General features: G+C 34.5%; 1 protein-coding gene across 2 annotated transcripts in view; it reads left to right on the forward strand.

Annotated features, from left to right (window-relative positions):
• ARHGAP26 (Rho GTPase activating protein 26) overlaps positions 1-27,970 on the forward strand; it is a 542,258-nt gene that overhangs the window by 217,270 nt on the left and 297,018 nt on the right. For both annotated transcript variants that reach the window (XM_074291699.1, XM_074291700.1), the window contains exon 11: positions 228-306. In XM_074291699.1, coding sequence (XP_074147800.1) covers positions 228-306 — 79 coding nt within the window. The remainder of the gene's footprint in view (positions 1-227; positions 307-27,970) is intronic.

Consider the following 27,970-nt stretch of genomic DNA (forward strand, 5'->3'; position numbering starts at 1 on the left):
CCTCTGAGAAGAGTAGGTTCAGATTAAGTATAGTTTCTTCAAAACTTTGGTGATTCTAAGATTTTTTTGTAGTGAGATCTTAGAAGTCATTTGGTTCAGTTCCTGGAAACTGAGCCCGAGAAAAAGACCATTTCCTCCTAGTACTGTCCTTCCTATAATTTTTCTCTTCTACCTATTTCAGAATGGTGTGTTTGTTTATTTTTTTATGTATTTTCCTGTTCCCACAGACCAGGTGTCATCACCATGCAAGCATTGTCTGAAGAGGACCGGAGATTGTGGATGGAAGCCATGGATGGCCAAGAACCAGTAAGTGGCTCTTTAAGTGAATAAGAATGGGATAGGATAGAATCAGATCTTTGCTGCCTTGACATAATGACAGAATTATGTAGAGTTTGGAAAAGGAATTAATATGAGACTGTTTCATTTAATATTTAGGTTGCTGGGTGAGTAAAGACCTGGGTTATATGCCTTGGATGCGAACCAAATGATTAGGTCCATGGGCATGGATGACTGATAATATAGAATGTTTTCTCACTCAACTAGGCTCAATGTATTTTAAACAAGAAACAATCTTGAAATTAAATAATTAGTTCAACATTTAAATAAATGCAATAAAATGCTGTACTTTTCTCACTAATCACCAACTTTTATAATTTACCATTTATCCTTGTTTTTCCATTAAACTTAAATAGCAAATATATTTATTATTCCCTTAAATATTTTCTTAGAGTCAAAAGTCCTTCATATTCAAATATGAAGTCCTATGTATGTTTTATATGCTTTAGCACAGCTTGAGAAGAATGCCCTTTTAGACAGCTTTCTATATAGTCTTTGTTTTTCTTTATATCAGAAGATCAGATCCCATTTTAATTTGAGAGGATATTAAGTTTTCTTTTTTAACTTTTAACATTCATTTACAAAATTTTTTTGAATTCCAAATTGTCTGTCTAACTCTCTCACCCTTTGAGAAGGCAAGCAATGTGATATCATTTTTATACATGCAAAATCATGTAAAAGCATATTTCCATATCAGCTAAATTGGAGAAAAAAAAGAAAAGAAAGGGCAAGAAACATATGATAGAAAAAGTATGCTTCATTTGCAATTAATCAGATCTAGTTCTCTCCCTGGAAGTAGATAATATTTTTCATCAAAGGTCTTTTGGAATTGTCTTGGAATATGGTATTGATCAGAGTAGCCAAGTCTTTAGAGGCAGCTAGATGGCTCTCAACCTGGACCAGTGGGCCTGGAATCATGAAGACATGAGTTCAGATGCCGCCTCAGATACTTACTAGTTGTGACACATTGGGTTAGTCACTTACTCTCTCTTTACCTTAATCCACAGGAGAAGCCACTGCTTCTCAAGGCACTCCATCCCATGTTTAGAAAGCTCTAATTTTTAGGAAGCCTTTTCTGACAGTGAGCCTTAATTTCCTAATTGCCTCTCTTTGCTCTTCTTGTTTCTGCTTTCTGCAGCCAAAAAGGACAAATTAAATCCCATCTTAATGTAACAGACCTCCAGTCATTTGAGGACATGTATCATGTACCTTAAAAACCAATGGTTTTTGCATAATTCTGATCGTGTCCTTTCTAATGTTATTCCCAGAACTGAACATACTCTACTCTAGTTGTGATCAGACTAAGAATAGTACAGTGGGATTATTATCCCTCTTATTTTGCATATTAATACTGTTATTTTTTAAAAAGAAAGCCTCAAGATTTTATATTTTATGTTTTTAAATTATTAATAGCCCCAGAAGGAGAAGATACTCTGAATTTCTTTTGTTATAAAATTATATTATAATTTTAGTAAAATTCTCTTAGAAAACCTTACAGAGACATTATGGAAATGTAAAGAAAAGGTATTCTTAAAAGATGGTATTTCAGTTATTTTGTCTTTATTTGCCCATCATTCTGATTAAATAATATGCTTAGTTATTTGGAATTGCCCTAGTAAAAGGTACTTTTGTGAATGTAAGCCAATATTACTTGCTTTTTAATCAAAATATGCTACTTTTAATGTAGCTTAAGATCACCTTAGCTTTCAGATACCACATCACAGTTGAAGGAAATTGAGGCAAGGAGGTTTGTCCAGCACTGAGTCAGAAGCTCGATTTGATCTTTGTTCTTCCTCACTTGAGGCCAGATCCTCTATTCACTGCACCACATTAGAGGCTTCCATTCAAGTTCACATGGTCCTAAAATTAGAAGGGACCTTAGAAGTTGATGGTGAGCTCTGAGTGAATAAATCAGGAGACTGACTCTGAGTATTGTTATTCAAACAGTTCTAAATCCAGCCATTTCCACTTCCTATTTACAAGAATAAGATCTGAAAGACTTGGCCAAATACTTTCCTCACATCTAGGTATGCTTTGTGTTCACCATTCCCTAATCTTCTACACTGGTAAACTTATCAGAATAAAATGTTTAACCTGTCCTTAATAAAATTGTTGATTTCTTTGTGATCTTCACTATCCTTGTCCCAAGATGTTAAAGAACCACTCCTTTAGTAACACATCTTTGTTTGTTTGTTTGTTTGTTTGTTTGTTTTAAAACTGAAGTAGAAGTCAAGCTCATTGTTTCATTAGATTCTTCTTTTTTCTTCCTTTTGAAAACTGGGACATTTGCCTTTTGCTTGGCCTGACACCTCTCCTTTTTCCTCTTGCTTTTTAAAGATGTCATCGATAATAGTCTCCTTAATAATATTTGGCCATTTGAAAGATATGAACAGACAATTTTCAGATGATGAAATTAAAACTATTTCCATTCATATGAAAGAGTGTTCCAAATCACTATTGATCAGAGAAATGCAAATTAAGACAACTCTGAGATACCACTACACACCTGTCAGATTGGCTAAGATGACAGGAAAAAATAATAATGAATGTTGGAGGGGCTGTGGGAAAACTGGGACACTGATGAATTGTTGGTGGAGTTGTGAATGAATCCAACCATTCTGGAGAGCAATCTGGAATTATGCCCCAAAAGTTATCAAAATGTGCATACTCTTTGACCCAGCAGTGCTACTACTGGGCTTATATCCCAAGGAAATACTAAAGACCTGTATGTGCCAAAATGTTTGTGGCAGCCCTTTTTGTAGTGGCTAGAACCTGGAAAATGAATGGATGCCCATCAATTGGAGAATGGTTGGGCAAACTATGGTATATGAATGTTATGGAATATTATTGTTCTGTAAGAAATGACCAACAGGAAGAATACAGAGAGGCTTGGAGAGACTTACATCAACTGATGCTGAGTGAAACGAGCAGAACTAGGAGATCACTATACACTTCAACAATGATACTGCATGAGGATGTATTCTGATGGAAGTGAATATCTTCAAGGTAGAGAAGAGCTAATCCAATTCCAATTGATCAATGATGGACAGAATCAGCTACACCCAGAAAAGGAACACTGGGAAATGGGTGTAAACTGTGAGCATTTTTGTTTTGTTTTGTTTTTCTTCCCAGATTATTTTTACCTTCCAAATACAATTCTTCCTTTTCAATAACAACAACAACAAAATTTGGTTCTGCACATATATATTGTACCTAGGATATACTATAAGATATTTAATATGTATGGGAATGCCTGCCATCTAGGGGAGGGGGTGGAGGGAAGGAGGGGAAAAATTCAGGACAGAAGAGAGTACAAGGAATAATGTTGTTAAAAAAACAAACAAACAAAAAAAAACAAACCTATGCATGTGTACTGTCAAAAAAAGTTATAATTATAAAATTAATTAAAAAAATAATAATATTTGGCCATTTGGATGTAGTTACTCTCTTGGATTTAGCTGTTCTTTTTATTAACTCTTTATATTGTTATATTTATATTTTTATATCTATATATTTATATTATATTAAACTCTTTTGAAGCCATTTTTATTCTATTTTTTCCAGTCCAAAGGTCATTCTCTTTGGAATAAAAGAAATATGATATCTCATTTATTATGTATGTTCTATAGTATGTGGTAAGCTTTGGACTAAGTGTTAAAAGTATAAAATAAAAAATGAAACCTTTCCTATCTTGAGGGAAACGTCTGTTCTGCTGGAAACTTTTTGCTTCCCAAATTCAGAAAGTAATAGTAAATCATTCTACCTTCTTTCTGTCATGAATTATTATTCTATAGTCCCTGGATATGGATCCAATCCCTTCTTTTTCACATTAAGGAAGAGGACAGCCAGCCTTAGGCTCTTTTATCCATTTGTCATTGTTTGCTTTTATTAGATAATCTGGTAGATAGCATCAGGTCTGGAGTCAGGAAGATCTGAATTCAAATATGGCCTCAGACATGTAGTAGCTGTATGATCCTGGGAAATCACTTTATCCTGTTTCCCTCAGTTTCCTCCTCTGTTAAATGAGCTAGAGAAGAAAATGTCAAACAACTCTAGTATCTTTATCAAGAAAACTCCAATTGGGGTTTATTATTATTGTTATTGTAAGTCATAGGACATTTGGGTCAAAGATTTAGAATGGGAAGCAACCTTAGAGACTGGTCTTCTTATTTTCCAGATGTTGAAATGAAGTTTAAAGAGTTGTTATGGCATACTAATGATCTTGTAGGTAATAATGGCAGAGGTACCTTTCATTCAACTTTTCTTGTTTTTAAATTTAAATTTCTTGATAATAAAACACAAAAATGTATTGTGTTTATTTCTGCACTCACAAACTGAGCACAGTGCCTTGCACTCAGTAGGCAATTAATTCAGTTCAACAAACATTTATTGAATTCCTTAGCTGATGAAAACTTGTAGCTAGTAATTGGCATATCCAAAATGATTTTAGTGAGATTTCTTTTCCTTTTTGTTAATGATAATAACTAAGATTTATGTAAAATTTTCAGGTTAGCCATGTGCTTTTTTTGGGCCACCATTTTCTATAAATTTGCTATAAATGTTTCCTTTTATTGCCATAGCAACCATGGAAAATGAAAGGGGTTATTATTGTCCTCATTTTACAAATGAGAAAACTGAAAGAGATGACTAGAGATACACAATTAGTAAATGTCAAAGATTGGATATGAACTTGTTTTCTTGCCTTCATGTCATTTTTTGCTTGATGTCTTTTTTTTTGTATACATGTTAACATACCAAACTTGAGGAACATAAACATGTATAATGATCTCATGTGGGGACCTTGTAGGGGACAGGGGATTTCCCAGTTAAATTGTGGTTTTTATATATGTGTGTATACATATATATGTATATGTATATGAAATATAGAGTATAAGTCCCTTGAGAGCAAGAATTGTGCCCAGTATGTAGTAGGCACTTCATAAATGCTTATTTTTTTCCTGACTTAAATATGATTCTTTATTGCTGATTTTGTTTAGCATAAGTAAACTATATTTTTGTCATATAATCCCCAAAGAGATATTATCCAAATAATCTAGTAGATCAGTGGGGGTTCATTTGGAGATCATGCAACCTCAAGATGTGATTTATATCCTTTAAATTGTTTAATTGTGGTTTTTTTTTTTTTTTTTTTTTCATTTTCATCTTTTAAAAGGCTTCTTCTCCTAAGAATTTTTTGGTGTGGGTTTAACCTTACTATATTAATTAACATGGTCTGGTGTATCCATATGTTAAATTTAATAATCTTTGCCTCTTTTTTTATGCCTTTTAGTTTAAAATTGTCTTTTCAGTTGCTCATGAACATCTAATAATTGTTTTTCTGAATCAATAGGGAACACGTAAGGAAGGAAAATGATGGTAGGTAAAATTTATCCATAGATGGATTGATTGATGAAAATTTTTTCCCCCTTCAGAAGTAGAAATGCTGATAGAGGAATTATTATTATTATTATTTTTTTTAACTTTTGAAACAAACCTGTTATAAGAGTGATTCAGTCAAGGACCTTAGAGATGGATAAATCCCTACTTAGCCCTAGCCAGCCTTGCTGCTAGGAAACTTTACTTTTACTCTTTTTCTTTGTCCTCCCATTTGTACTTGTATAATAATTTCCTTCTGCCAATTGTACCTGGATAAAGCTTTTTTTCATACATGTTCATGGAGCACATCTTTTACATATAAAAGGCTTGTCTTTTAGTACAGTGTAGGCACTGTACATAGTAGATAATTAATAAATATTAACTCAGAAGAAAGAACTTGTAGTAGCAGATGTAGAGATTTTTTTTGCTAGAGATTTGGGAAAGTACTTATGTAACAAAGAACATCCACTTTCATTAAATGTCCTTTGATTTTTCAATTGTAGGTTCTTAGAGTTGGGAAGGAATTTAAAGGTCACCTGCTCCAACTTTTCTTTCTGTAATATTCTTGATGAATTGTCACTCTGCCTCTTGACTTCTTTGTATACTGTGTAGTTCCTTCTTCCTTGAATCATTGTTTATTGAGTCATTGTGGGGTAATATTAATTATTGGAAAGTTTTTCCTTATGTTGTGGTAAAATTTGCTCCCTCTAACTTTTGCCCTGTAGAGCAGTATGGAATAAATCTAATCCCTTTATCACATAACTCTAAAATATGTGAACAGCAAGCCTATTCCCACTAGGTCTTTTCTGATCCAAACTAAACATTCCCAATTCTTCCAACTGTTGTTCCTTTCACCTTTTTTTTCAGGATTTTTATCATTTTTATTGCCTTTGGATGCTGTGTTGTTCCTTTCACCTTTTTTTTCAGGATTTTTATCATTTTTATTGCCTTTGGATGCTGTGTTTTGCCTAGAACTGGACAAAATACTAACAACATTTGACCAACATGTTATTTTATAGTTGTTTATTCATTTCAGTTGTGCTCAGTTGGCAGAGATAGTGAAGTAGTTTGCCATTTCTTTTTCCACCTCATTTTACAAAGGAAGAAACTGAGGTCCATTGGGTTAAATGAATTGCCCAGTCACATAGCTCCTGTTGTCTGAGACCAGATTAGAACTCTTGGTCTATCCACTGAGCTGCCTTTATACTTCTGAGGGCAGTAAGTGAAGCATTTAGCTTGCCTCTGAACATTGGAAGTGCTCAGAATGGAGGTGGATCATAGGCATCTAGTTTGCATAGTAGATAAGTGACTGAATTTGAACCAGGAATATCAAATACTACACTTACTTAACCTTTATTTGCTTCAGTTCCTTAATCTGTAAAATGTGTATAATAGAAGTGCCTGCTTTTTTATTGGAAGTTTATGATACATATGCGTTATGTAAGGTGATCAGTCAATCAGTAAGCATTTATAAAGTGCACAGTATGCCAGGTACTATGCTAGCTGTTCAGAATAAATGAAACCATCCCTATAGCAATTTATATAATAAGAACAGTATAATAAGTACAGATTAGTGCATTAAGCTTGTTTGTATGTTCCTCTTTTCATCATTTTATACTTGTTTTTTTGAACTCTAACCCCATCATCTCCTTGTGAAGCTATATTTATTTCTGAAAATTTCTCCTTCATTGGGATCTTTTGAGACTATGTGGTTGGAATCACATTCTCTTCCTCCCCCCACCCCTACCCCCTAAGGCTTACATTTCTCTTGAGCCATATTTTCTTTATGAGTATCTTTCCCTTGGGATAATTTCTATCTTTTCTCTCAATTTTTTGAAGCCTGCCATTGTGAATTCTAGACTCCAGAGTATGCTCCATGCACAGCATTCCCTTCCTTCATGATGAATCATTCCAACTTGAAGTGATCACTTTCTCCCAAAGGTCCCATCACTTCCATATCACGAACAGTTTCTTTCTTGTTGGTCAGAATTGAATCCAGAGACCCAAATGCCTGTTTCCTCTATCTTCTGGCTAATGAAATTGCCTGGGAAGCAAGTCAGGAATTTAACAGATGCTTTGCTAAAAGTACCTAAGATTTCCTGCAGAGGGTTTGGTAGTTCATACTTCCTGTTGCTCCACTAATTTATCTTTGTCAATTTTTAAATTTTATTAGGAAAATATTATCCATGTCCTTTGTCTAATCAGTTATTCCATCTTATAATCCTGTAACTATATCTTAGGCTTCCATAACTATAACCTTTCCTAAATGCTTTACATACTGTTTCTATTCTGAGGTTTTTATAATATTACTTCCTTTCTTCTTCCACTAGAACTGTTTATTTGGAACAAATAATGCCTTACATATTGGTTGTGACTCCTCTCTTCCAGTTCTCTGTGATATTGAGCTTGTATTTACTTTATGAAAAGCATCTTGGCAAGTAGAGGACTAGACTTAGTTGTCATACTAATTATATAATCATGGAGAAGTCACTCCAAGACTAGAGTTTACAGATACATTGCCCTTCTACTTTGGTGGAGAGAGTTTACACATTTTGTGTTAATCACACAACTGAAAAATAGCCAAAAACTTGTGCCCCTTTTGCCCCTATTCACTTCTTGTTAAAATTTCACGTGACCTTGTTTATTATCCATATTTTATGCTTTGACTGATATTAAATTCTGTGACTATTTTAATTTATGTAGTAGACATTATGCTAGGTACAAGGGGGACACAAAAATAAAATGTTCATCAAGGAATTAGCTTTTATTGGAGGGAGACAACACATTTGTAAAAAAGTAAGGACAAGTTATAAATAAATAAAAAATAATAATAGTAATAGAGAACTCTTAACAACTTGGAGGTCACAAAGACCACCTAAAGAAGGTGGCTGTTGAGCTGAGTTTTGAAGGAACCTGTTTCAGCAACACGGCCAATGACTAGTTTATTATGGACTTCTTTCTTGCATGTTCTCATAATAGTATATAATATAGTATAGTATTAGTATATGAATCAGATTGGAAGGTTTTTTTTTTTTTGTTCCCTTTCATCCTCCAATTAAATAAGGGAATCAGCAACATATTTTATTTGTTTTACCCAGTCCATTTGAAAGTCAGTTAATCTCTTTCTTGACTCTTATTGCCAAGGCTAGCGTTTCTAATATTCTGATGGAAGTGGATGTCTTCAACAAAGAGAAGATCTAATTCAGTTCCAATTGATTAATGATGGATAGAATCAGCTATACCCATAGAAGGAAAACTGGGAAATGAGTGTAAACTGTTTGCATTTTTGTTTTTCATCCCAGATTATCTTTACCTTCTGAATCCAATTCTTCCTATGCAACAAGAAATTTGGTTCTGCACATATATATTGTACCTAGGATATGCTATAACATATTTAACACGTATGGGACTTCCTGCCATCTAGGGGAGGGGGTGGAGGAAAGGAGGGGAAAATTCAGAACAGAAGTGAGTGCAAGGGATAATGTTGTAAAAATTACCCATGCATATGTACTGTCCAAAAAAAGTTATAATTATAAAATTAATTAAAAAAAAAAAAGAAAGTTAAAATAGCTTCAAGTTCATTGTTACTTCATTTTGAGGTTAACATTCCAAATTATAGAAAACTATCAGTAAGATTAGCATTTTTATGTATTTGCATAGATTTCTGTTTTTCAATTTGTATGCAACTCTTCATGATCCCATTTGGGGATTTTTTCCCCCCAAAATATTGGAGTGTTTGCCAATTTTTTTTCTTCAGCTCATATTTTAGATGAGGAAATGAGGCAAACAGAGTTTAATGACTTGCTCAGTGTGATACAGTGCCTGAGGCCAGATTTGGACTCAGGAAGATGACTCTAAGAAGACTCCTGACTCCAGGCCTGGAATTCTATCCTCATGCCACCTGTCTGCCCTACTGTGTGATAGTCCTAGTATTAAGAGATGCATGACATAGGTAAGTTGTTTCCTTCACGGTGCAGAATGAAACAAGATAATGGTTTTTGAAAAGTTGTGTTTGCCCAATTTAGAGTCAATAGGTCTGTATCAAAAGATCTAATGGTACTAGGAACATTATTCCTAATGATGGTATTCTTTAAAAAAAAAAAATTCCTAGTCAGTGGACTTGGGAACACATATTGGTACAAGTAATCATATTCCAAAACAGAGTGATTTCCCAACACAGTTTAAATAAAGCCTTTCCATTTTGCTCGTCCAGAAAATGATATAAATATGAGGTCTAGTGATTATAGCATAAGGCAGAGCTGGGTTAGTGTTGTATCTGGGATAGCTGCCCAGCCAGGCACCATTGCCCTCATTTGTTGTGTGGTCTTGACCAAATGCCCTGGAAATTGATATTTATTTTTTTCTTTTAAGCAAAATAGGGGGAAAACTGAGCAAAGATCCCTTGGGATAGAAAAATACACTCTTGTAATTTTCACTGGTGGTCTTTCATTTAATTTTCCCTAAATCTGAAAAGCATCACCTCTCTATGAGATTGAGGAAATCACTGACATATTCCATTTTACTGTTTTTCCTAAGGCTAAAATCAAGGTCTTTAAAAAAAAAAATGCAGCTATTTTTTTCAGCCTATCTAGGTAGACATGAAATACACTTGGCAAAATTTGTGAGCCAATATGTCACTTTTCTTTATTAATACTTATTTGTGCAACATGTCTTGGTGCTTAATCACATGTTGTAGAATTACCCTTCTTTAATGGTAGTTGGTTCTGTGAAAGCATGACATTAGATAAAATTGTCTCAGGAGGTAGTTAGTGTCATAAAAGCCATACTGTAACATGGGATGATATGTAGAAGGATGTTTAGGAGTTAACTTTATCAGTATTTTTTTACTATTGTGGTCAGGTCATGTCCAATTTGATTTATAACTTGGGTGATGCTACAGTAGAGATTAGTGATGTTATACTGAGTTAATGTATTACGACATCCCAGAACAATAATGATCTGGACAAGATTATACCTCTGCCTTCTCTATTTGTTGACAGCTGTTATTAACCTAATGATACTGTGGATAGAGCCTTACATATAGAGTTAAGAAGCCCCAAATTCAAATCCAGCCTCAGACACTTATTAGCTTTGTCACTTTGGGCAAATTACTTTACCTGTCTGACTCTTATTTCCTTGGCTGTAAAACGGGGATAATAATAGTACCTATAGTGAAGGGTTGTTGCAAGGATCAAATGAGATGATATTGCTTGGGCACCGTGCCTGATAAGTGCTTAATAAATGTTTATTCTTTTCCTTTCCATTCCCCTTCCCCTTGCCAATAAAGATTAATTTTTTTTAATTGACTTAAACAGCCAATATAGTTGTCATTTTGGTGTAATGGTTATAGGGCTGACTTACACAAATACTGCCTCCATTAAAAAAATAGCTATATGATGAAGTCAGTTGGTCATTAAGTATTTATTAAGGGCCTACTATATTCCAGCTTCTGTCTTAAGTGCTCTGGATACAAAAAAAGGCAAAAACAATGTCCTCACACACCTTCAAGGAACTCACATTCTAATCTCTTAATTGACAAACATGTATTAAATATGCTCTTGAGGAGCATATGTTTTAGCAGGAGAAGCACAATACTTAAAAAATAAGGTAAAAGGGGGAGGGATAGAAGTGGGAGGAAGATGGATAAAGAATGGCTGGCCTAGGTAAGCCTTTCTTTACAATGGAGGTCTGGGAGGAATACACCAATGGCTGTTTACAGGAAACACATAGTTGTGGTCAGAGCTGTGGTTTCTAGTGGTCAAGCTTCCACATCATAAAACAAACCATGATCACTGACAGTCTTGTGGCCAGAGTGAAGAAGTCAGGGGTTGAACAGGCTCATGAGATTCCAGCCAGTTTCCCACTCCCAAAGGTAGCCCTCTCAAATTAAAGTTTGTGTTATTAAATATGAAAGACATTGTGGAGTCAGTAATCTTGTACCTGGGAAGATTTGATTTAAATACTATTTATGACATAATAATGTATAACAACTTAACTAGTTTGTGCCCCAGTTAACTAAGTTTATAAGTGATAGAGAAAGTCCTAATCTATATTGGTTAAGGAAGTTTACTTATCTGGACATTCTCTAAGTCAAGAGGTCTTCACAGTATGATTTCCAGACCCCAGGGAACTCTGAGTCCCTTTGTGAGGTCAAAACTATTTCATGATAATACTAAGATGTTGTTTACCTATTTAAAATACCACTCCTGTTTCCAACCACAAATCTGTGTGAGGCCAGATTTTCTTCATATACTTTAGTCAAAACAACATATCCCAACAGATTGAATGCAGAAGCAGATTTGAGGCTTCTATGAAGACAGATGTTAGATTTGTAAAAAATATAAAATGATTCTGTTCTTTTCATTTATTTTTTGAGGGGAAATTATATTTTTCATGATATTTTTTGTGAACAAGTTTTGGCTTTATTGTTATTTTTAAGTGAATTAATAAATATACATTTTATAAATATCAACTTTAATTTCCAGTAGTTAATATTAAGATATATATATATATATATATATATATATATATATATATATATATATATATATAACCTACATAAATAAAAGCTTTTGAGGTCCTGAGACCAAAAGGTTCATGGATTGCTCCTCTAAATCATTGAAATAACATGTCTGTCTTTATCCTTATTCATATACTATGACTAATAATTTGAAATGGATTCTGTATTATATAATTATGCTAATTTAGAAACTAGGTTTGATTTTTTTTTTTTTTTTTTTAGTGGAAGTGGTAACCTCATTGTTTTACTCTAAGACTCTGCAGTTTTATATAGAGTAGATTGGTATATGAGTTTGACTCCTATCTCTTCTGTTTGTGTGCTCTTATATTTATCAAATACAGTGCTGTCAGAAAAAAAAATCTGGAGGGGAAAAAAAACCCTAGAAAAAACAACCAACAAGTTTGACATCTAAATTTTTTAGGGTATTGTTTCAAATATATAAGAAGAAGAGTAATTCCACAATAAATAAATGAACAAATGATATAAACAGGCTTTTCTATAGGGAAAAAATCTTAAACAATTAGCAACCATATGAAAAAATGTTCCAAATAAAAAATAATAAAAATACAAATCAAAATAAAATGAGATGGGTTATTTTGCCTTGAAAGTTCCATGGGTAGCTAGGTGATATAGTGGATAAACCATTCTCTCCTTGCTTTACTTCTCCTTTCTTTGCTTCCCTTCACTCCAAGTGTAAATTTTACTGCCTAATGATAATATTAAAAAGCTTTAGAGACTCCCTTTTAGGTTAATGCTTGGATAGCCTCATATGGTTGGGGATAGAGGAAAAAAGAACCTCTTACTCCACTGCCTCAGTATGGCCTTGAATTGACTTGGACATAGATGTAACATTGGAGAGAAAACTCTGAGAGAAGCTAGAAGAGACTGGGAGTAACCAGGACTTTTGTCCTGTGATCAGCCTCCTCCTTTTTCCTTTCCTAAGCCCCTTTCCATCATCCCTCTCTCTCTCTCCATCCCATCCTCCTCCTTCCCCCCATTCCTAAGCTCTGCCCAGAGAATTGTGGGCACAAAGTCAAGTGCACCAGACCACTCAGCAGTTCCACTTGTAAGCCATAACATTAACATATCAGTGACATGAAACACCTTGTTTCTCTAACTTTTCTCTATATATTTATCTTCCTGCTCTGGGTTCTTTGCTAATTTCTTTTGGAACTTATTCTGTTGTTAGTAGCATCAATAAATCTTTGCCTGCTAACTTGGAAACAGTTCCTGAATTCTTTTGACATACCTGTGACACCTACCTGGGGATCCTAATGGGATCTTCTGTTGGGATGTCTTCTATCTCAACATTATGAATATTTCAATTTGTATCTATGGCAGTTAGCACTGTACCTTACCATAGGTAACTCCCTAATAAATGGCATTCAAATGAATTTGATGTGTTTAAGAACTGGAAATTAGAGGTCCTTAAGTTGAATACCATTTTTTTTTTTTTTAAACAGATAAAAACTTTGTGGCAGAGAGATAAGAAATTCATGCAAATAAGCAGAGGAGATAAGACTTGAAAAGAAGCCTTCTGGTTTCAAATTTAGCTCTCTGAATGAGAAAGGGACTGGGAAGGATTGGTGAAAATTTGATCAATTGTAAAGAGAGATTTTGAAGATTCCCTGGCCAGCTTTTAGAACATGAATTACCTTTGTTACCATTTCCAAAGCAGTTTCCTTTTTTTTTTTTTTTTTTTTTTTTTTTTTTTCTTCTTGAAGCGAAGAAGTCTCCTTGAACCTGAGAACTCTCCCTCTGGCTCAGCCAGGTCTGGCTAGCTTGGAAACCTTAGAAGAATATGGGGAGCTCAGGTTCTCTGCTAGCAGCCTCTTGTGCACTACCAGAGCTAACCCACAAACAGGAAGCCACTTCATTTCTTCCCCAGTTAAGTCATAAAAGGGTAAGGGGTTTGTAAGATCTACAGGTTTGTGTATGCAGATGCCTGAGAGTAGCTTTGTGATTTAGCCTCTGTCCTGTCTTCTGTATCAGAATTTACCTTAATATGATTGGAACTCTTATTTTTGATAAAGCAGTAAGGTAGGTAAGCCCCCTTTGCCATGGTGGAACCTCTTGGCTACCAAGATAAATTATTCTCACTTTGTTTCAAAAACTCTTCTTTAATAGGATTTTCTGGAAAGGTTTTTCCAGTATTTAGAGTTCCAGCCTAGTTAATTGCAGAGAGGCTCATCCCCAGAAGGATAAATATTTTTGACCACATAAACTTATGGTCATAACAACTCCAGTAAGGCTTGGAGGGGCTGCAACTTGAGTCAGTGGAGAGTTTAACACAACAAACAAAATTACAAATCTTTTGAAGTACCTGGTAAGAAATAGAATGAGCATCGCTGCTTGGCTTTGTTTTTCCTGGAAAACATCCCCGTCTTGCTCTTTCTTTCCTTAACCAAAAAGAGAAAAGCCTTTTTTGATCTGGTCTTATTTTTCTTCGCATTATTATTTTTCTGATTCATCTTTTATTACTGTTGCTAAAATGCCATGCACAGATTTTCTTGCTGTCACACCCAGTCTGAGACATTGAGGAATACCAACAAGATAGTCTTAAGGAAATATTGCCATCATTGGTTATGTTCTCCATTTAGATTTACTCCAGCCTGGAGACTAAAAGTTGGGACTTAATCAGGCAACTTAGAAAGATAATAAGGGGTTTCTTTCTCAAAACACTAAAACTAGAAAGAAGAGGTACAGGGAAGGTGTTAAAGATGAAAAGAAAATTAGTGTCAGGAGTATTTATTTTTTTAATGTGTTGTTTACATCCTAGATAAAGGCTTCTAAAAAGGATGTCCCTTTCAGTAACCCTGGTCCCTATTCCCATTCTTGTTTACCTAGTGTACTCTGCTCCTTCACCTCTGTGAGATTCTACTTTAAGGCCCTATTACTTCTCTGACAAAATTTTCCCTAATGAAAGTGATCCCTCTCCTTCCTTTCCTCTTAGCCTTTTCCTCTTCCCTATACTTTTTCCTTCTCATCAGATTTCTTGTAGAATGGATTTTGTAATAATTATTCATATAAATGTTTTCTCACTGGATCCTGTCACACAGTAGGCACTTAATAAATGTTAAATTCAAGATCTATTTTATATAGGAAGATACTTATTTTGGAATTTTAAAAGAATATTAATTCTAAATGTTGGAAGGAAGCTAAAAAGATGTCTGAGTATCTCTGAATTTGTCTGTCTTAAGAGAAAAATCAGTGATGAAAAATGCAAAGGCCAGATAACATTTGAAGGAAGGCAATATAGATATACAATTATACATTCTTCAAAGTGAAAGAGTTTTGAGTCTTGTGCCTGATTTGGCATTCAGGTTGTATTTTAAACAAGTTCCAAGATTGTGTCCACTGAACTATTGCAAAAAGATAAGCTATGTAGAACTCCTAAATATTTAGTTAGCTATGAGATGGGAAAGTCTTCAGGTTTGTGTAGTAGTCAGGACTAAAAATAAAATTGTAATCTTATATGGAATGTATTTAGAATAAACAGTATAAGCAGATTTTTGCCTCTATAGCCTTCCCCACAAACCTTATCTTTGGCATAGAATACTAATCCTTGGGAGAAACAAGTACTGTTTTAAGATAAAATTAATCCCAAGAGTTGATTTTTTTTTTTTTTTATGTTTAATTTAGTGGAACAGTATTTATTAAGCCCCTATTTATATGTAAGCAAAAACTTTGAATAGTTGAGACCAAAACTTTGCCTTTGAGAAGTTTAGATTTTGAGATTATATATGCACAAGTTGGTAAATACAATGTAATGTGGGAGTGAAGGAGAATAGTTAACAAATGTGGAGAGTGGAGAGGTCTGGAAAGGCCTGAAGCAGGGAAGTATCAGCTGAGATGGGCCTTAAAGGGAACTAGGGATTCCAAGAGGTTGAAGAGAGGAAGGAAAGTCATTTTAGGCATAGGCTATATAGCCTCTTCAAAAGCAATAGAAGATGGAATGTTGGATTCTAAGAACTTCAAGCTCCCTTCTGTTTGGCCAGAACATAGAACACTTATATGAAGCTGAGTGATGTGAAATCAGTCTGGAAAGATAAGTTGAAGCCAGATTTTGGGAGAGGGGAACAAAGGGGAGTGTCTTTATATATGAGACAAGTTTTACCATTGAGATCAGAGCAGCCATTGAGACTCTGTGCCATCTTCAAAGGTATTGATTTAGCCTTGAGGAAGAGTGCTTAATTGATTGCATAAACCTAGTGGCAAGCTCCTGAGACCTATCTCAAAGCTATCTTGAGGTTGCTACTTACTGTTTTCCAGCCCTTATCTGAGCAGCATTTCAGAGTCATTGGATTTTAAAATTCAGAGGCTCTTTAAAAGTTAAGCCTTATATCTATATCTTAGCAATACAGAAACATAGACCTTTGCTTAGAATCTTATAATTATTGGCAGACCCAGGACTAGGCTAAGTGATTCTCTTGTTTATTTGTTATATTATATAGATGCCTAAATATTTGTAATAATGTAAATTATTAAAAGATATTGTAAAACATTCAGACTTCTAACATCAGTCAATAAGCATTTTTTAAAAGTGGGTTAACTATATTCCAGATATTGTGCTAAGCATTAGGGATACCAAAAAATGCCAACAATTTCCTCTCCCCCAACAAAAACAGGCTAATGCAGAAATGTGTTTTGCATGATTTTGTGTGTGTGTGTGTAGACAGAGAAAGATAGAGATAGACTTCAGTGGGGAAAAGAGGGAGAAAAGATTTTGAAACTGGGAGGGGAAAAAACACTTAAGTGAAAAAAAAATTAAAAACATAAAAACAAATAGTTCCTCCCCTTTGGAGCAATTCAATTATAATGGATAACTTTAACAATATAGAACATTGCCCCATAAGGGGGAGATGGGAGGGGCTAGGCAGTGACTTGCCCAGTGTCACAACACTACTAAGAATCTAAATCAGGTCTCCCTGACTCCAGGGCCCAGGTTCTATACCCTGTGCTACCTGACTGCTCCTTTCTCTAAACTAAAACAATTGATTGCTATTCTTTAGAAGAATAGAACATATCTCATACCTTTTTGTATTCCCAGCATCTAGTGATAGACACAGGCTTAGGCAGCTATCACAAAGACATGCATTTATTCAGCACAGAGGATCGCTATCTTTAGGTCAAATAGTTGTATGTATGAAGCAAAACATTGGGGAAGAACATAATAATATCAGAGGAAGAAATGAGAACTATAAGTATTAAAGTCTAGAAGTTAGAAGCCATTTTAACTGAGTTAGAGACAAATTGGCCTGTGGATCTAAATAATCTCTTGGAGTTTCTTGGCTTTATGACAGAACAAAAAGTGATGTTTATGTTGATGATCCTGAATTATACAGATTTTTCAAGAGCAATTATTGATATTTATGTCATATCTTCAGTAAAGAAGACCTGGATTCAAGCCATGCCTTTGGTCCATAACATTTTTGTGATGCTGGGAATGTCATTTAACCTCATAATAATCTAAGTAGCTCTTCAAAATTTAAAATTACCCAGAAACTTCTGATTTGTATTAAAGGTAGTTTTCCATGCCTATTTAGCTTGCATGGTAAATCTAGTCCATAACTTAAAAAAAAATACAAACACATATATCTATATACATAGCCATATGTGTGTATATCTATCTAGATACTTATACATAAATAGATAGCTATATGTCATATTTTGGGAAATTCCAATCTGCTGCATAGTCCACTATATCTGCCAAATAGTTGTGTTCCTGATTTATAGATGTGATATTTGGATGCAAATATCAAAATTACTTGCCAAAATCCTGTTTGGGGTGGGGGAGGAGGAGGAGGGGAAGGAGAGAGGGAGGGAACAAAGAAAGGAAGAGGAGAAGGGGAGAGAGAGACAGAGAGGGAGAAAAGGAGAGAAGAGTTAGTTTTCCTTTCTACTTTGTTCTTGAGTCCTTTTCATTCATGCCCAGTGAATTTTAGGTTTACAAAAAATTTTATATGCATTTTCACTTAATTGACATTTCTTAGCCATGTGATAATGCTTTCCCCATTTTTAGACATGAGTTAACAAGATTAGGATCCTTAAGTAACAAGTCATAGAATTTATAGATTTATAACTAGAAAGGTCAGAGGTTTATCTTCATTTCCCTTTTTTTATTTAGGCCCAGAATTCTTAGATGCTGAGGGGATACTCAATTTCATACATAAGTAGCAGAGCTGGTATTTGAAACTCAAGTTATCTTACTAAAGTTATTTTCAATTAATTTGATGCTTCATGACCCCATTTAAGATTTTTTTGATAGAGATACTGAAGTAGTTTGCCAATTTCTTTTCTAGTTCATTTTACAGATGAGGAAACCAAGGAAGAGTTAAGAAACTTTATCAAGGGCACACAGCTAGTAAGTCTCTGAGACCAGATCTGAAGATGTCTGCCTGATTCCAGGCCTAACTTTCTATCCAGTATTCCACCTAGTTGCCCTTTTACTAGGGTACAAATTGAATACTCTTTTGTACAACATTGTCTCCTATGATGTTAAATAATGTTTATTATACTCAGAGAGTATGTAATGCGTTTTGAAAGATTTCAGTCCAGAATATTTAAAATAAAAATGTTTTGGCATTTCAAGTTAGCTAAAATTTTACACATAGAAATATGTGAAACATCTCATTCCTCAGTTATATCAGAGAAGTAAATCATTATTGGAATGATAATACTTTACAATATTTGCAGTTTACCTCAATATAATTTGGCCTTGATTGTAACAAATAATTCTACAATGTAAAAAATGAGGTTTTGATTGGTCAAGAAGTATAAATATCACAAAGTATAATAATGCTACAAACGAGATTAGAAAACTCATTTTGGGAAATTCCAGTCTGTCATTTTGTCTGTCAAGTAATTATATTACTGACTTATTTGATGTGACAGTTGGGGACATCTACCATCAAATGACTTGTCCAAGATCATGTAAGCTATTGGAGCTAAGATGATCTTCACTAATGTTTTTCTATTCTGGTCTTTGTAAACTAATGATCAAAGTGCTCTAAGTTCATACTCCCCACCCTTGACCAAGTTTTTCTTCTAGGTGTTCCTTCTCAGATTTAGTGTTTTCATTTTCAACATCTATTATCTAAAAGTAATGATAGATTCATTTCCTGGTGGAAATTACACATCATCTTGAATTCTGGCCAGTGAGGCCTAAACCTCAGCATTCCTGCCTTTGTTATAAATATCATTTACCCTCTAAGATATTCATGTGGTTGATGCAGAGAAATGAATTAATGAGGTTCTTCTAATATTACAAAGCCTGGGATTGTAGATGTGGGAGAAGGGAGCAATTTGGGGGGGGAGGGGAAAGATTTTAAAAGCAAAGCTTTCTGTGGGGATATACATCAAATAGAAGACATCACTTATTTGTTTCATTCACCTCATAGCTTTAAATGAGTTGTTTCAAATGGGTTACTCTATGAGAATTGTACCCAGATTAATTTGCCTCTGCTGAAGCCTCCTAACTGAATGTTCTTGCCAAGTAAACAGGATTCAACAGTGTCGGAGAAGGGTGGGGCCGTTTTCAAAAGTTTTTCTAATTAAAAAAGCTGGAAGAGTTAAGATCTTTTAAAGCCAAAGTTATAGATCAACAAAAGTGTTGAGTAGTAATGGTGATGATTGATATTAAACATTTATATAGTTTTGTTTTTTATTGGTGATGGGCCTCCAGGCAAGAACTATGGCCTATAAATAGTTTTTCTTATTCAACAAATACAGCCTCTGCTCTTTCCACTTCTGAAATCCATTAGAAAAGAAAAATTTAAGAAAATATAACATTTATAGAGATAGAGATAAAGGCTGGGCATGTTATTTTGTTGGTATGGGGGACTCCTATATAAGGAAATTTCCTCCATGAATGCAAGTTGGCCCATTCTCTGCAACTTAAAGAGTTGCCTCCTTGGACTGTCCAGCCTGATAGTATGTGTCAGAAGCAGGATTTGACTCTGGATCGTCCTGTCCACTATCTCTGTCTTATTTATCAACCCACCCATTACACAATTATGTATACCCATGTACACAATTATGTATGTATATACTCACATGTACAAAGACAAATATGTATATGCCTATACACACACACACACACACACACACACACACACACACACACACACACACACATATATATATATACACCCACACCCACATATACACAAAAGTGTGTGTGTATATATATGTATATATATAAAATATTCATAAATAATATATCCTTGAAATATGAAACTAATATATGTTTGAACTGTTTACTACTGAAAGCAAATAAAACAAAACAGCATAATGATGCTACAAAAGAGATTAGAAAACTCATTTTGGGAAATTCCAATTTGTCATTTTGTCTGCCAGGTAATAATATTACTGATTTATTCATGTGACAGTTGGGGACATCAAATTTCCATTTTGGACATGAGCCATCCCAATAACAAGGCAAAGAAAGGGTTATAACAAACCATCCATTCTTACCAGTCCCTGGAGATACTTGTCCTTGAACTCCTTCAAGTTCAAAACAGTGTGCTGAAATGCTGAAGAGGGTAAAGGAGTTATTGTGCTTTCTTCAGATAAAATAATTGTAAAGATTTTGAACTGTCCACTGCTTACTTTTGCAGCAAGCCCATTTTCTCTTTTAGTTTCTAGGCCAGTGAGTATCACAGCACAGAGTGCTGGACCTAGACTCTGGAAGAGTTTAAATCTGGCCCCAGACACTTAACTAGCTGTATGACCCTGGACAAGTCACTTAATCCTGTTTGCTTCAGCTACTTCATTTGTAAAATGAGAAGGAAATGGTAGGATAACTTTATTATCTTTGCAAAGAAAATCCTAGATGGGGTCACATAGAGTCACAAACAACTGAAACAATTGAACAATATGTGCTGAAGGGGGATGGAGCAAGAAAGGTTTTTTGAAAGAGTGGGGCAAATCTTTGTCTCAGTCATAAAATAGGGATAATAAAAGCATCTACTATTACCTTTTGAGAATCAAATAATATAATATTTGTAAAGTTCTCAACGGGATCTGGTACATATTAGGTGCTATTTACATGCTTATTCCATTCCTCATTATCTTCCTGGATGTCTTCATTTTGGACTTTGTTCGCTATTTGTTATGTGTTTTTACCTCATTGCATCTTTTATATCTTTTTAAACATATATCTTTTATCTTTATATATTTATAACTTTTACCTATGTGACTTTTCAAATGTTCATTTTAAACTTGGAAACATGAGTGAAGGATACATACAGAGAAAAATCTCTTCCTTCTACTCTTTACCCTCTTGGTCTCAAACTGCATGCATTTTGTCTACAAAGGGTGTGTGTGTGTGTGTGTGTGTGTGTGTGTGTGTGTGTGTGTGTGTGTACATACATACATATGATTATTATGTTATTGTTTAGTCAGTTCTGCCTTCTAATTCTACATGACCCCATTTGGGGTTTTCTTGGCAATGATCCTAGAGTGGTTTGTCATTTCCTTTTCCTGCTCATTTTATGGATGAGGAAACTGAGGGTAATGGTTTAAGTGACTGCCCAGTGTCAAATGAGGAAACTGAGGAAGAATTAAGTAACTTTATTAAGGGCACACAGCTAGTAAGTGTCTGAGACCAGATTTGAAGATGTCTGCCTGATTCCAGGCCTAGCTTTCTATATAGTATTCCACGTAGCTGCCCTTTTACTAGAGTACAAATTGAATACTCTTTTGTACAACATTGTCTCCTATGATGTTAAATAATGTTTATTATACTCAGAGAGTATGTAATGCGTTTTGAAAGATTTTACTCCAGAATAGTGTCTGAAGCTGGATATGAATCTGATTCTTTCTGACTCCAGACTTCCAGTACCAGCACTGTCCACTGAACCATTAAATTCAGAATAATTTACAAAAAAGAAAAAGGAGAGGCTAACTTGAGGAAGAATCCAGAAAGACTTTGTGTAGGAGGTGGGGTCCTTAAGGATTTGACTTGCTTGGTTGAACACGATAATCAGAATGTGGAGAAGCTTCTCTGTTATCACTTCTTTGCCCATCATTTTGAGGCAGTCATTTTAAGGTGATGATCTATGTGTGAAAGTCTTGTAGGATTTTAGAGTGTTATACACTAAATGTAGTTAAAAGTCTAGGCAGCTCAGATCATGGGGAAGCAGTTTGAATCTTAGGATCTTAGATCTAGTTTCTTGCCACACTTTTGCCCAAATCTATTCATTTTTTTTTACCAATGAGATCCAAGGAGATTAATTATTTTTTCCTAGATCATACAGATTGCAAGTGTCAGAGTAGGATTTGAAACAAGTCCCCTAACTCTGGAGCCAAGGCTTTCCCCCCTGTTTTTGAGAATTAATAGAAACTTATATTTGTATCTCTAATAATTAGTGACTCAAAGAACAAATCATAGAAACATTTACTAACTGTGTGAACTAGAATCTTGGTTGACAAAAAGATAACATACCAGATTCCTTAGCTGTAAAGTAGATAGTCCTCAGGAAAAATATATCTTTGGAAACATACATTAGCAATATTTTTAAAAAATTGTGGAACTATAAACTGATGCAATTTTAAAAATGGGAAAATCAGAGAAATCCAAAGTAAGCAAAAAAGGGAAAATTTGAGGAGAAATGGGTAAAATGGAAAATAAAACTGCAGAAATGATTAAAAATTAAATTGTTTAAAGAAAAACAATAAGAAAATCTTTAACCTGCTCAAAGTAATAGGTTCTCACATAACCTGTGTGAAGAGAGGCAGCTTTTGAACATGAATTTGGATTATTAGAGTTGTGAAATTTTTTAGGATACCCCTATAGTTGACTGAGTTATACCTATGTCTTTGCTTATGCAGATTTAAGTCACATGTTTCAAGTCTATTGTGTTTACATTTCCTTGCATTTTTATGAAGTATTTAAATTGTTAGTTTTCTTTCTTTGGACCCTTCATGATATTTACATGGAAGATACTCTGGACATGCAAACTGATTTTACTACTAGCTGGTATAAATGTAGGTTTAAAAAAAAAAAGTTTCTGTGTGTTGAAGAAAATCAGAATTGACTTATTATCTACCTAGAACCACTCCAGCATTGCTTATTCCCAGCTTGACTAGTTTTCTGGATGATTTGAAAACATGAAGTTGTTTTATTTTATTTTATTTTTTTATTTCTCTTATATTGTTTTGAAATGATAGTTTTTGCTTTTTCCATTCTGAGCAGTTAAAAATAATAGTTTTGAGAGCTGTTTGCCCATATTCTCTGACCATTTGTTCAGTGGAAGAAGGAGTGCCTTTTGGTTTCATTTATTTTTTCTCTGATCTCTGTAGCTCTTCAATACCAGACTTATATAAAAGATATTTGATATAAACATTTTTTCCCCCAAACCAAAAGCTCTACTTCTTATTCTTATTGCATTGATTTTGTTCATGGAATAGTTTTTCAATTTCATGTAATTGAAATGATCTATTTTATCTCCCAAAGCCAAATATAAATGACTTTTGGATTATCTACAACACTACTTCCTTTCCCTCAACTTAGATGGTCAAGCATTTACTTTGTGTTCAAGTAAACACAAGTGATAGGAACATAAATACACAATCAGTTACATCTGTGTAGATATATACAGAATAGAACTGGAAAGACTAAGCGGAAGGAAGCAGGTGGGTGTAGTCTGAAAAAGATTCCGTGGTGAGTTTTGCCGAGGCAAAAGGACATGATTTGGCAGGGAATAGTAGGTGGGGGCTTCTAGGCAAGGGAAATAGAATGCTTTCTAATTTAGAGGTAGTATTGAGTGAAAGTATGTATGTGGGATGACAAATTGATTTGCTTAATGTTCGTGTAGAAACAGTTTGGAGAGAGGATAAAACTAATGAGATTGCTTTGTCAACATCTCTTTTTGTGGGTCCTATGATGACTTCTTAGCTTCCCTTGCAGGATTATCATTCATGCTACATTCCCTGAACATGAATGTCCCTCAGGTTTTTATCTTGGTCCCTTTCCTTTTCTCCTCTATCTATCTATCTATCTATCTATCTATCTATCTATCTATCTATCTATCTATCTATCTATCTATCTATTTGTCTGTCTGTCTATCTGTCTATCTTTCTATTTATCTATATCTACCTAATCTATCTATCTATCTAGATTCTTTCTCATCATTTCCTATTGATTCAACTATCATGTATATATGATTGATAGCACACTTCTTCCCATAGATACTGTCTATCGATCTATATGAGTATGTATGTAAAAACTATACCATATTATATATAGTGTTTACATAATAGTTATACATTAATATATGTGTATATAAAATTATATATACATACATATTATACAGTGTATATATTTTTGTTGATTTGTTTTCAATCTTAGCCAATTCTTTGATTCCATTTGTGATTTTCTCAGCAAAGATGATGGGAGGGAGGGAGAGAGGGAGGGAGAGAGAGAGAGAGAAAGAGAAAGAGAGAGAGAGCGAGTGAGTATGAGTCTTAGAATGAGATATATGTATATAATTAATATATAAATATATAATTTAAATATCTATATGTGCACATAGATAATTTTATGCTTAGTAGTATTAACATAGCATGTCTTGGGCTAATATATGTGTATAATTTATATATTATATGCATTTAAATATACATGTATATATATATCTATCCATATCTATAACTAGATATAGATAAATATATAACAAAGTATTTCAATGATTCTCTTTGCCTTTTCCAATAAAATAGAAGTCTCTCTTTTTGGTACAGAAAACCTAATGCCATTTGGCTCTAGCCTATTCTTTTAGGTTGATTGCAGTTTTGCACTCCCCCTCCTTCTCTTGCCCTATATCCCATCTCCACTTGCCTATTTCCATTCATCTTGACCTCCTTACCTCTATTTCTTAGAATTCCAACTTCCTTTCCAGGCTCAGCTGAGAGCCTCCTTCAAGAGATTTTTTCTAGATTCGCACAATTATTAATCCCCTTTCATCACCTTCCTCATTCTGTACTTATTTTACATACATACACACATATACCTCCTTACCTACTTGTGAACATATTACATTTACCCACTTTATAATAAACTATATAAGCTCTACAAGGACACAGTAGAATATATAAATTCCATAAGGACAAATAATGTTTCACTTCAATGTTTATATCATGAGCATCTTAGAGATAGAATAGGACCTTAGTAAAATAATAAGTTATTAATTGATTTATTAATTGAACTCCTTATGGGGAATGATCAAGAAGTCAGGAGATTGTATCATCAATGATTGTTATTTTTAAATCATATCATTTGAAGGTTGGTCTGTGTAAGGGCCCTTTAAATGGGTGGACACAGCGCATCAGGAGATTGAGGCCCAGAAGTAATTTCTGTGGATATTAGGACTGCCTTGTAGGTGGATCTTGGCCACATTGAGACAGCTTTGTAATGGGTGACTCTCTCACTGATTGGCTGTGTGTGTGACCTCACAGGCCCTTTATAAGCCCACTGCAGGCAGCAGTCGCTCTCTTTAACCTGGCGTTCTTCACCCTGGCTTCCTAGCCTGGGTGGCCAAGCCAAGATGGGTAGCCAAAAGAGGTAAGGATTTTGGTAGTGAACATGTCGGTCTTTTGACCAGGTGTTCACTTGGGAACCAACAAGTCAGGGCATCAGTCAGGGCATTATGTGAGTAGGTACAATAAAGGCTTTTAAGATTACACAGGGCTGTTCTTGAGTGCGCTACCGGTTATTAAGCTATAGATTCAAGAGATTGTGACCAGAGACCTTTGAAGGCCTCAGAGGAAGCAAGCCAGGTAGAGTTCACACTGCAAAGGACAGTGGTCAAAGGTACTCTGTTGGGTCTAGGACAGACTAGTAATTGTAACTGCCAAGGAGAGCACACTACAGGTCTGGGTGATACAGATGAATGAAATGAACTTCAAAGGAAGAGAGGTTGTTGAATGGTGTTCTCAGGGATAGGTCCTAAAAGAAGCCGTGGCATTATTATATATAATAACTCCTCCCAGTCATTTGATGGAGAGAAATAATCCATCTGGCTGTGATGATCTGTGATATAGTATCTTTTGGAAGGAGTCAGTACACTTTTTGAGTGCAAAGAGATATAAAGAATATATTTTATATATATATATATATATGGAGGAGATGGAAGATGAAGGAAATTTTATTAATTTTTTAAACAAGAGTCATCAAGAGATCCTTTGTGGAAAAGTTGAAGTTTAATGGTAGCCTATGTCTGGGTAAATTACATCCCTTTGCCATGTTGTTTGTTAATAAATGGTTGTTGATGCAGCATATATTGTAGTGTTTATTGATACATAACAGAACCTCATCCTAACATTTACTTTATAATAAAACTTTTAGCTATATAAAATAAGCACATACAGACATATATAGGCATTCTTCCCCTTCAAACTTCTGCCTCTTTAAGCTCCATTTCCAAGAAATTTAACACCATCAAGATTGAAATAAATAGAGATAGAATTCTTAGTCAATTCATCTCTTGTTATAGGTACAATTGGACAGATAATAAGACTGATCAAGCATTGCCTTTCTTGGCAGATAGGAATCAAACTCAGCAGAAAATAAATAATAGTTCACATTGTGATACTACTTTCCTAATGATAACATCAGGGGAATAGATAGTTTTACTATCCTTATTGAAATTTAGCAAGCTTAGTTGGCTTGCCAATAGCTAGTAAGTATTAGATCAAACCCTAATCTTTTGACTCAGTGCTTTTCCAGGTACATCATAGTGTCATTGACACACATAGACTGTCATTGACACACATAGACAGAGGTAGTTAGGTGTTTTTGAAATAATTGTTTCAACAAAAAATATAATGAAAGAACCACTTATGGATAGAGCACTGAACTTGGAGTCAGGAAGATCTAAATTTAAACCCTGTTTTGGAATATTGTTAGGATCTTACTAGGTGCTAAGTTGGTATTCAACAATCCTCTAGCTCAGAGTTCCCACCTTTAGGTCACACCTATAAAAGGAGCAAGTTCATTGGTTGTTGGAGTTCCAACAAGCCCCTGGGAGTACCCATAAGCCCATTCTCTGGGAGGATAAAAAGAGAAGACAGTCTGGAAAGAGTCAGTCTGGATTGGACAAGACTTCCCAGGAGAACTTCAGGGAAGTTCGAGGAGATTCAGAGCCAAGATTCAGGAAGAAGAGGATTCGAGATTCTACCTTTGCTCTGGCTGGAGGCTCCAGAATCCTTCCAAGAAATCTGCTCCCAGAGAAAAGGATTTACAGAAAAGAAACCTTCTCCCAGAAAAGGATTATAATTGAGAGACAACAAAACTTTCAGAATATTGTATATTACATTATTATTGCAAGAGTGTGTGTGTGTGTGTATATGTTATATTTATTACATCATATATTACATTATATCATATTATATATACAATGTATATACATCACATAGACATGTAATATAATAATATTGTTTAATATAAGCAATATTGTTGATTACATTATTATCACACTCTCAAGTTTGATGCCTTTGTATCTAGAAAGGAAATGGGAGAACATGTTTAATCTCCATATGTATACCTGTAACTAGTAGTTATTTCAACAGACTAGTATAAAGAAAATTGATTATTTAATTCTTGGTGGTAATTGTACCCTCCTTCCCCCCAAGAATTATTTGTTTTTGTTAGTGACTTGTAGGAATGGATAGTTAATTGGGTTCTTGGCTCTCCTGTTTGTGATGTTTGAGGCTGGGAGCTGTATGAGAGTTGGACAAAAATTG

This window comes from Sminthopsis crassicaudata, chromosome 2 (genome assembly GCF_048593235.1).
Source record: "Sminthopsis crassicaudata isolate SCR6 chromosome 2, ASM4859323v1, whole genome shotgun sequence".
Classification (NCBI taxonomy): Eukaryota; Metazoa; Chordata; class Mammalia; order Dasyuromorphia; family Dasyuridae; genus Sminthopsis; species Sminthopsis crassicaudata.